Source organism: Pundamilia nyererei, unplaced genomic scaffold, assembly GCF_000239375.1.
Source record: "Pundamilia nyererei isolate P.nyererei 1_Seehausen unplaced genomic scaffold, PunNye1.0 scaffold00200, whole genome shotgun sequence".
In the NCBI taxonomy this organism is placed as follows: domain Eukaryota; kingdom Metazoa; phylum Chordata; class Actinopteri; order Cichliformes; family Cichlidae; genus Pundamilia; species Pundamilia nyererei.
Genome location: NW_005187601.1, coordinates 203,163 through 214,582, shown reverse-complemented (window position 1 = coordinate 214,582; position 11,420 = coordinate 203,163). Strand labels below are relative to the sequence as shown.

At 44.5% G+C, this 11,420-nt stretch overlaps 1 protein-coding gene across 8 annotated transcripts in view; it reads left to right on the top strand.

Moving 5' to 3' along the window:
• The window catches only part of shank2b (SH3 and multiple ankyrin repeat domains 2b), a 125,512-nt gene that overhangs the window by 95,578 nt on the left and 18,514 nt on the right, over positions 1-11,420 (top strand). For 5 of the 8 annotated variants that reach the window (XR_001290549.1, XR_001290550.1, XM_013914490.1 and 2 more), the window contains 4 exons: positions 2,705-2,728; positions 4,252-4,364; positions 4,911-5,016; positions 6,813-9,315. Coding sequence is in view for 6 of the 8 variants with exons in the window: in XM_013914490.1 (XP_013769944.1) it covers positions 2,705-2,728; positions 4,252-4,364; positions 4,911-5,016; positions 6,813-9,315 (2,746 nt within the window). In the remaining 2 variants the exon portion in view is untranslated. Of the gene's footprint in view, positions 1-2,704; positions 2,729-3,296; positions 3,596-4,251; positions 4,365-4,910; positions 5,017-6,812; positions 9,316-11,420 lie in introns of those variants that run through there. The other 3 variants (XM_013914492.1, XM_013914491.1, XM_013914494.1) reach the window with 2 other exon arrangements.

Here is an 11,420-nt window from a genome sequence, read left to right as displayed (position 1 = left end):
TACATTTCTAAAGGCATGGCCCCTGTTTATGTAGCTGAGAAGGACAGCTTTCGTGACCTCGTCAAAGTCCTTGATCCGAGGTATGTTATGCCCGGTCCTAAGCACTTCAGTAAAGTCGAGTTGCCTCGCTTATATGACGCATGCCGGGCCAAAGTAGAGAAGGATGTTTGCAGTATCGTGCATTATGCCTTGACGACTGACATATGGACGAGCAGAGATACGCAGCCCTACATGAGCGTAACCATCCATGTCATTAACAAAGACCTCTGCGCTCGTTTACAGACTGCGTACTTTCCAGGTGACCACAGGTCAGGTGGTATATCGTGATATATATTGTTATCGTGACATAAAATAATTCATATCGTGATAAATATTTTTTCCATATCGCCCAGCACTAGTACGATGTACATTTTAGAGGTGTTTTGTGTTGTCCTGACGCCTCATGACAAACAGCAGAGTTAGAGTTTCTGAGATGATGCGTTCAAAGGAGACACAGGCCTGAAAGGAGGGCAGCCATGAAATGTGAAAGGAGCATTAGAAGAGGACAAACAATCAATTTATGAGTACCCACACGCATAAATGTCCTACCTTTCCCAGGTGAAGAAAGGTTTTTGGATGTTTGATTTTTACCTGATGTTAAAGTTGTAACCCTTCTTATTATAGTCTGAGGTGATGACACCTGTCGTTACCGTGATGACACAAATCATTGTTGAGCTGATCCTTTGGTAGACAAACAACAAACAGCAGCAGGTGGATCTCTTTCCACTGTAGCCAAAGGTTTTTAAACAGAATTTAGTAAGTAATAACTTGTGACTGATGTCACGCTGAACTTGGTTTGCTTGCAGAGGACGTGGATACATGCAGTTTGTTGCATGTGGTTTTTTAAAGCTTGCTGTGGTTGCTGCTAGCTGCTCGATTCAAACTGATCTGCTGGCAAACCCAAACTTACTTTGACTTGTTAGGCAGACACATGTTAAAGGACACCTGTTAGAACTTTTAACCTTTTTTTAAATCTTTGGACTAAAGCAGTTACACTTGGTCTATGTGCAGCTCATCAGACAGATATCATGGCAAAATGTGCAGTAGACACACATGTCCACTGTGTCCGTGCAGAAGTTGCTCTAAGCTGCAGTAACAGCACGGGGGGGATATTTTATTTGTGTTTAAACAGGCATAACTAACACATTTACATATAAATTTGTGCTGTCAGCGTTAATCTAGTTAAAAAGATGTTAACGGCATAACTGCATTAACGCAGCAAATCTCCGTTAGCAAGTTACCGCGGATCGCCCCTCGCGTGGCGCTGGACCGCGCTGACGCCATGCAGCCCCACGCACAGGGCGATCTACGGTAACTCGTTAACAGACATTTGCCACGTTAATGCAGTTATGGCGTTAACGTCTTTTTAATTAGATTAACGCTGACAGCACTAATGTAAATACACATTAGCTGCCTAGCTTCATCGTTTCAGCCAATTACGAACCTTAGAATCTACTTCATACATTTTTTACTCACTGCTGACTTCTTGACTTCAAATGTATAATGCATTTGCATGTGTGCATGCATGAGTGTCCATTTCACATTTTGGAGAGGCACAGTGTGAAATGGACACTGTGGAATACACGTTTTGCTGTGATGCTGGGTTGCATCAGTTTATTTATTCTTAATGAAGTCGTTTTTTCGCTCCCACCTCCCACTCACCAAACACTCTTCTGATTGGCTACCACATGCAAATAAAAAAAACTATATATACAGATATATAGTTGACTGCATTTAAACTGAATATGATCACACCATCATGTCATCATATCCAGGAAGTTGTTTCCATAATTTCCTAATAATAATTTCAGTTTCTCTTGGCCAGATGATAGGACAGTTTTCTTCTTTATCTCAGACTGTTTTAAACGAGCTTGGGCCCACATCCTGAAAAAGCATGCTATCCCTATGCTATCCCTCCCATGTTTACCTTAAAAACCTCAGCCAAATTCTAGATTAAGATTTAGGAGCTGATTAGGGTTTGTTTTTTAAGCGGCGAGAACACACTGGCTGCTTTAAAGTAATCTGGAATGCAGCCTGATGAAGGAGAATTATTTATGACAGAGAGAAGCTGGGGGAGATGACAGGCAAAACCTCTTTCATGAAGTTAGGAGGAACAATGTCAGTTGGCCATGTGACTATATCACTATGTCTTTTGTGGGAATTAGCTTAAATTTGGAGCACAGAACTGGGTCAGACATTTGGAAAAGGAACTGTGACCTGATACAGCGGTCCCCAACCTTTTTGCGCCACAGACCGGTTTAAATGTCAGATAATATCTTTAAGGTGTCGCGGATAAATACGACAAAATAAAAGGATACGAGCAAACCCTGAAAACCATCAATTTCACACCCGAGCCTCAGCTCTCGCAGCCCGGCACCAAACGGACTCACGGTACCAGTCCGAGGCCCGGGGGCTGGGGACCGCTGCCAGAAAAGACATTCAGAAGATATTAGAGACTGAGTAGCATTTAGTTAATAGTACTGAACAGGATCCTTGAATTGTGCTTATTATTGTTAATCAAACGACCAAAATAAGAAGTTCTCACATCTTTCATGAGCCGCCCTCATCACAGGGCTTTGGGACGAGGGCAGCTTTTCATGTCTCCGGGGAAAAGCGTTGAGTCTGTGTATATGCTCTGAAGACTCTTTTTTTGTCATCCTTTAAGCCACTCTAAGGAAAAAGAAAGGTGGTAAGTTACAGCGGGCATGCTTTCAGTCTGATCTAGTATCTCCAGTGATTGATTTCTGTCCCGTATTTCCCACACAGTCCACCCCACTGTGATTAACTAACACTGTTGTATTTAGTGATTCCTTTTCTGACTCGCTCCATTTCGACCGAATTAAACCAAATGGAGCTACGCCCATAGTGCATTTGCATGATTTACAAAGTGTTTTGATTGCAGCTGTTTCTGTCTTCTAAATGTTGTTAGTGCATGGTTAAATGTCGTAGTAATCACAGGCTATAGATTCTTCTTGCTGAGCATTCCCAGGGTTTGCTTTTGATTAAAGGGGCATGTCACCTCACAGTGCTTCTTTGCAGGCAGACCCACAAACCTAATTTGCAACACTATCAGCAGTAAGCATACACTGTTTACTTTCTAGAATCTTTTTACGCTTTAAACACAAAAATATACATAGTGGCAGAGCCTTAATGAGGAATTACAAATGAGTGTGAGTCAGTGTTTTTTCACTATACCTGACCTTTAAAGTTTCATGTTTCTCTTCTTCATGTGTGCATTTTTCTGTAAGCTACTTGTGTGTGTTAGTGTGTGTGTTGTGTGAGGAGGAGGAGGTTTATTCTAGGAAATGTTTCACTCACACATAGGTTTCCAGGGCAACCGTGTTGCATGTTGTTTGATAGGTTGTAGCTGCGATCCAACTGGGAGACAGATCAGAGAGAGAGTGAAAAGGAATGTGCGTCTTTCTGCTATTTCTGTGTGTTTGTGTGGTTTTTACCTCTAACCGTAGTTAAGGTCATTGATGCTCCTTTCCTCCCCTTTCCTCTCCTCTGTGTATAGATGCGCAGAAGAAGAGGATTGTTTTCCAAGTCACTCTAAGTAATCACTCCCCTGATGCATGGAAGCTTTGTACATCCTAGACAGTTGTAGGCAGGTGACACAGTAAGAGGAGAGATCAGGGCTAGCATGTAGCTTCTCTGAGCAAAACCCTTTAGCTGGACTCTATTTGATGGCATCATCACACACCAGAGGGAAGTTCAGGTTTGCCAAATTTGCCATTGATAGCTTTCTCGTGTTGCAGGCAGAGTAAAAAAATAAGATAAAAAAACAATAAAAACACAGAGAAAGGTAATGGCAAGCTTGGCAGGCTTTCACATCCATTGCTCATTTTACATTTAACGAGGGAACGACCCTGAGAGCTGGATGATGCTGCTGAGTCGGCTGTTTGGAAAGAGCTTGCACGGCTTCCAAGGCTGGACATGCCAGGCGCATTTCATCAAAGTTGCCCTCTCTCCCCTTCCCCTTGCTCCTCCTCCCTCATACCCCCACACCCACAAAAAAAAAAGTTTCAACTGTTTTTGGTTTCAGTTTCATTCACAATTCGGTGTGGAAACACAAGGAAGGGTCACTGTAAATGACTGAATGAGTAGCTTGCATTTGACCCATCAGATCTGAAACTAAGGCTTTGCAAGTTCACTCCTGCCCCTTGTCACGTTTTTCGGTGCTGACATATTATGACTTGGTTTGCTTTGCAGACAAAGTAGAAGAGATGACCCATGCCCAGAAGACATCACCTGTTGACATGAAGATAGCCACAATTAAACCACGCCCATCCAGTCGCTGCTTGGTTACGCCAACTGATATGAATGTAAGCATAAGCGAACTCACTTTATGGTGATCATTGTTTCAGATCGCTGTTACTGTAAATTAGATTGTTCAGTATCAGGTTGTGTGGCTGTACCCTGTGTTGCTTCCCCAGACTGGATGCCATGATGGAAAACTGTTTGTCCTTTTAGAGCTCCTGTAGTGGAAAGCTTCAGGGCTAATGCTGATGTTTAGCAGCCGATTTAAGGTTAGGGTTAAGTTTACGTGTAAGAAAATATTATAAAAGTAGAGCTGATCTTAAAGTGCATGTAAGAGAATTCATTTGAAAGATAACATCTTCCCGTTTCTGAAAGTTTGCTTTATTTAAAACACCTGAAATCAGTAGCTAGTGTCAAAACAGAAAAATTGTCCTCCTATTTGCAAGTAGCAGTCAACACAGCCAGTGGCAGGTGATGCCTGGACCTGGCCGATATGTTATGTATCCTAATGTGTGAATTCCTGTAAGCAAATGCTGTTATTGTTATTTAGAGATCTAATGAAACAATTATATATTCCTAGTTATATTAATAATTTACAATTGACTTTTCAGTCCTTGTATCATGACCGCCAAGGAGTAGCTGTGGTGCCACCCACTGTGCCAGGAGCCTTCCTGGGGATACCTGAGAAGGGCACTATGAAAAAGCAAAAGTCCATAGGTATGATGTATATACAGTAAAAAATATGTGTAGGTGTGTGTGTGAGTGTCCAGTAACCTGTGCTTTTAGCTTGTCATAATATTTTATTAATGCTCTGAAGACTTGCTCTTTGTGGTCTAGCAATATTAAAGCTAATTATAGATAAATTAGAGTGAGCCAGTCAGCAAAGTGTGCTTTCAGGCGATAATATTGGAGGTCATTAAGCATGTGCTCAAACCTCATTCTCACTCCCGAACTAGAGGGATGTCATACATGCTAATGTTGGTTTCAGGTTTTTTGACTTGCAGTGCCATCAGAATTACCACGAAATTATCTTCTTTATCTTCTTTTTGCACAGTAATCCATTCAGGGCTCTATCTACAAACTGCATAGCCATACTCTTCTCTACACTCTCTGAAAATTAAGGACCTTATTGTCCCTTTAACCCTTTCATGCATGAATTATGACAACCTCAAACAGGATTTTTTATTTGAACTTCATTTTTTTAAACATGTACTTTTCCACTACATTGGACACTGATGTGCATGGAGCAGCACATCAGTGTCCAATGTAGTGGTTTATGTGCAAGTATACCATCAATACTGTAACAATTACAAGAAAACATGGACAAACTAATTTAAAAATTATTATTTTTTATTATAATTAAAAAAATTGTTTTTATTTTTTTACAATTTTATAAATTATAAAAATTAGGGCTGTCAGCATTAACGCAGCGTTAAAGCATTCATCGCGATTAAGGCGATTAACCTTTTTAATGCGCTCGACCCATCTGGAGCGCAGAATGAACAAGCTCTGGACAAACTGCCCCAAATGCGTTGGCAGAGACATTTCAGGGATTTTGACTCCGTCTGCGCTCCAGATGGGTTAATTATTAATCGCGTTAGTCGTGATGACGGCGCGTTAACGCTGACAGCACTAAAAAAAGTCGATATATTCGTCCAATCGCCCAACCCTAGTGACCACTATGCGTGAAAGGGTTAACGGTATAGAGACTTGTCACGAGGCTGCATCCTCAAGGGTACTCAATGGTACTACTCGGTGGGTGCTTTGTGGTTTGTACCTACAGAGTAGACTCTTAAAACTCTGGTGCAAATTTTATATCTTAATGTAAAAGTTAAAACTGGATACTGGACTAGACATAGATTTTACCCACATAGACCTTTATTTCTGGTATTATATGTTAGCAAAAACAGGAGATTGATGTGAATTTTTGAGCTAATTTGAGCCATCAGCTCCTCTGGGTGGCTGAGGCTCAGCAGGTAGGGCAGGTCTTCTACTAATTGGAAGGTCAGTGGTTCACTTCCTGGGTCCTCCAGTCTGCGTGTACTCATGCAAGCTATTGAATGCTGGTTTGCACCCAATGCGTTCATCAGAGTGTGAGTGTTTTGCGACTGTTAGACAGCGGGCTAAGGTATAGAAAAAGGTGCTTGTGTGCTTGGTGAATGAGTCTTGTACTGAAAACGTGCTTTGAGTGTTCAGCGTGGAAAAGGCCTGGATAAGTAGCAGGCCATTTGCCCTTATTTCTGTAATAACAGCTACATAACTTCTGTCCTGATTTCCAGATTGAACATTTCAATTGGTGAGAATATTCCTACTTACTGTCGAAACAGCAGTTACATTTCACATCTATCTGGCCTCTCACAAATTTCAGGAACCTTTCCTGCATATATAAATAAATCCAGAGAGAGCTAAAGAAGGCATTTCTTTTGGAACTAGGGGGCCAAGCAGGAAGTGAAACAAAGGGATGTTTCCCCTAGGTCCTGAGATAATTATTCCTTCTGCTCCATTTCTTCAAGGTACATCGGAGGATGAGAAACAGGGATTCCTCACACCTCCCCTACTCAAGTTCTCACGCAGTCTCTCTATGCCTGACACCTCAGAGGACATCCCTCCTCCCCCAGCCATTTCACCCCCTTCACCACCTGCCTACAACTCAGCTGCTGGACCTACACCCAAGAGCTATGGCACAACACGACCAAGCTTTTCCCAAAACTCGCCCAATGCAGTGACGACCATAAGCCGGACCACCGACGTCGGTACGTTGAGGCGTGGCTATTTCCGTCAGAGCTCTGAGCACTTTGAGAGCACACGAACTCGGGGGCGTACGCCAGTGCCTGAGAACCCGTATTCAGAGGTGGGCAATAAGACGCTGTATGTGCCAGCAAAACCAGCCCGAAGGAAGGGTATGTTAGTAAAGCAGTCTAACGTGGAAGACAGCCCAGAGAAGACGTGTCACATGCCAACAAGTCCATCAGGCCCAGTTTCCATGCCTACTACGCCTGTAGAAAGAACATGCTCCTCTATCCCTATTCCCACCATCATTGTAAAGGAGCCATCCACTAGCAGCAGTGGCAAGAGCAGCCAGGGTAGCAGCATGGAAATTGAGCCTACAACCCCTGAACACCCGCCTCTCACACCTGCTGTCGGTGGAAGTGGAGGTTTACGCCCTGAAGACCCCCTTTCACTAAGCAACCCCTTTGCAGCAGCTATTGCTGGAGCAGTACGGGACCGCGAAAAGAGGCTCGAGGCAAAAAAGAACTCGATTGCCTTCCAGTCAATAGACATCGGGGATGATGACTTGAGTGGTCCCACGCCAACCCCTCGCCTTCGCCAGTCCAAGTCCATCGATGAAGGCATGTTCAGCAGCGACGAGCGTCTTCAAAGGATATTAGCCCCTCCTTTGGCAAAGCAGCTCGGTCGCCCTGTTGGTGGCGGTAGTGGAAATATGACAGATTTCAACACTCCTGAGCCCACAGTTGTTCGGGAGCCACTAAACACTAGAACAGGGCAGTGTCCCAACCTGGACAGTCCTGTTAGCCTCCCAGCCACTCCTCCTAAGAGCCACTACAGGGCCAATGGAACCTACCTCCATCCTGTCACTGGCAAGCCGTTGGACCCTAATTCTCCACTAGCTCTGGCCCTTGCAGCTCGTGACCGGGCCATGAAAGAGCAACAAAACCATCCTCAGAATCAGTCTCAAAATAATCCTCAGGTTCAACAAACCCCCAAGCATGAAGCCCAGTCCCTGCCAGTTCAGCAAAGTCACAAACCTGACCTCAACCAGCCTCTATTTATTGACACCAAACTCCGCTCTGGAATCGAGACGAGTTTTGCTGCAATCTCCACGGCAACAATGGGACGGCCTGGCCGAGGTGGCCTTCAAAGACAAATGACAGAGCAGAAGTACGAGTCTGATGGAGCACGGGAAGAGCGGCAGCATCAGGCACTTGAAGAGAGGAAAAGCGCACCAGCAGATGTGGCAGACACATCACAGCCCAAGTCAGCTGGATTACTGATGGTTCACACCAGCACAGACGTAAGCAACAAGGCGAACAACCAAGAGGCCGAGGGGCAGGACAGCAACCGACCGTCTGAGCTGAAAGATCCAAACCAGCCTGATCCTCTTAGTTCTTCAACACTGTCCACTCCACAGCCACCCACATTAAGGAGGAGGAGCATTCCTTTAAGCGAATCCATGGACGAACCTGTAAAACTGCCCTTTCGCATCCCTCCTCCCCCTCTGGCCTCAGTTGACATTGATGAAGAATTTGAGTTCTCAGAACCCCTCCCCCCACCTCTGGAGTTTGCAAACAGTATTGACATTCCTGATGACCAGGCTAGTGCCATTGCAGAGATGATTCAGCAACAGAGACGGAATGGGGGGCCTTCTCTACCCCCATACCACCCTCATGCCCCACCACCTGTCACTGATCAACACAGAAGGTTGGCAAACAATATGCCCCCCTCGTATGCCCCTCCACCTGACCCAGAATCAGGGGTAGGTGACTCAGGCATTGAAGAGGTGGACAGCCGCAGTAGTGGGGATCCTCAGCACATGGAGACCACCAGCACAGTGTCTAGCATCTCCACCCTGTCATCAGAAGGAGGCTTCTGTGACAGTGCTTTGGAGAGCCTCTATGCCACTGCAGACGGTCACGCCTTCCTGGTGGATCGGCCCCCTGTGCCACCAAAGCCCAAGAGCAAGTCTGTCATTAATAGAACGTCACTTTATCATGATGCTCTCATTGAAGAGCCACCAGAGTCTTATGGGTCACCGCCTCAGGCCCCTCTCCCTCCTCCCTCGTCCTCTGAACCTCCTAGGACTCCTACTCAAAGGACCTCCAAGCTGTGGGGTGATCAGCCCCCTGAGCTCCGCAGCCCCCCATCCACACCAGACTCCAAGAACACAGTTATCACTGAGCTGAGCACCATTCTACAGCATATGAATCGCGACAGGCCAACCAAGCCAGGAGAAAGCCTTGACTCCCCAACAGGCACCAGAGGGGGCTTCGGAACAAGGTATGTGAAGTCATTCCTTACTTTAGTTTTTCCTTTCTTCTGTTGTTTAGATTTTGTTCATGTGTCATTTGTTTATTTTGCACCTTTTTCATGTTAGTGCTTAGTTACGTAAGAACTTTATTCACTGTAGAGTCTGAGCAAACTCATTTTCTGTCTAATATAGCTTCTAGAAAGCTGTAAAATTTCATGCATATTGGCTTATAAGCTGATCCACTAATGATTGATCACCACTGATTATAACCAGGCATCCATGAATGCTTAGGCTAAATCTGAAAATAGTCCGAAGTAGTCCAAGACAATTTGGAAGAACATGAAGTTGCTTTATTAAGATACAGAATTTGATAAGTAAGCTATTAGGATGCCCCCCCCCCCCCCAGAGTCTAGACGTTGCTCATGATGAAGATGGAGGATTGGATGATGACCACAGTACACACAGGGCACACAGAATAAACCCTGATTGGCTTGTAGAAGGCGAGCAGGAGTATAATTGGAGTAGAATGATGATGTCAGTGTTGAGTTTGACAGTGAGTAGAGAGTAAGTGGTGAAAAGAATATGTGAAAAGTAGTGCTGTCAGCGTTAGTCTCGTTAAAATGATCTTAACGCAATAACTGCATTAATGCGACAAATCTCCGTCAGCGAGTTAGCGCGGATTGCCCCGTGCGTGGGGCTGCACGGCGTCAACACGATAGCACAGTTAGCTCGTTAACATGTGCTGTCCAGCCCCACGCACGGGGCGATCTGCGCTAACTCGCTAACGGACATTTGCTGCGTTAATGCGGTTATGGCGCTAACGTCATTTTAACGCTGGCAGCACTAGTGATTAGTGAAAATTTGAACTCATTTTTCTGTTTTTGTTGTGACAAGTTTGGTTTTGTGTAGTCCGGTGACACAGACATCCAGCTGTTACCTGTGTTTTCATTGTTGATTATAGCTGTTGTGTTTGTCAGAAGAACCCAAAAGGATTATGGGATTGGGAGGAACATCAGCTTGTTCTGTGAACTGTGTGTGGCTGCAGGGTTTTGCTACATGTGTTGTTTGAAATGGTAGTATGCCTGTTCTGGTTTACACTCTGTTCATCCGTGCATGATGTATGGATGCATCACATTCCAGAATAAAGCACCTGCTGACGTCAGTCAGCCATGTTGAACATTTCTTGTGATAATATTTGGTCACCGTGAGATTTCACTTTATTGTGGTAGCAGTGGGAATTTTCTGAAGATTTAATGGAAGAGTTACTGTGGGATTCCTCACTGGGAATGTAAAGAGACTGGTTCTTATTTAGTGCTTTTCTACTCGCCTTTTTCACACAAGCAGTTATTTCTATGGTTAAGTGCTTTTGAGCTGACATTCACACTGATGGATGCATCCGAGAGCAACGTAGGCTTAGTATCGTGCCCAAAGATATTGAGCATTTAGACTGGAGCAGCCAAGGGATTGAACCACCAACCTTCCCATTAGTAGATGACGCCTCTACTACCTAATTTATTTCACTATTTAGCTTAATCCTCCTGTGTCACATTTCTTCTGTTTGCTGGCACATTTTACAGTAAATGTCCATGTGAGAAACACAGAGCACCGTGCACGTAGCTCGTTTGTTGAACAGCCACAAAGGCATTAGTTGGCAAATAAATAAAAAATTAGTTTTGTGAGTGGTGCCGCTGCCTAAACATTTGACCACAGCTGTACCTGTTGATGGTTAAAGAATGATCAGTTAGCAAAGCAAGAGTGACGCGTTGTGCTCGACACAAGCTGGAACAACGTTTTGATGGAAACTGCGCCTGAACCAGCCAACCTCATGTTTTTTCATTTTTCATTTTTTTAACCCACATCTCACTCCTGTGAGAGGGAATAAAAAGCACGATAAATAATTCACTGCTTGCATGCATTTTGTATGAACAATCCCATCACTCATCAGAGACTTGTAGAGAGTGCCACGAAGGTTTTTGTTCCTCTGGGCACTTGTGCTTTCTGATTTAATAAACACTATTAGCTCCACGCAGCGGTGTCCATTTGGGGTAATTGCAGCAGGATGCCCAGCAGCAGGTCCAGTAGGTCCAGCTCTGTGTTCCTCCCTTCATGCTTCATTCCACACGCTGTCGCGTTA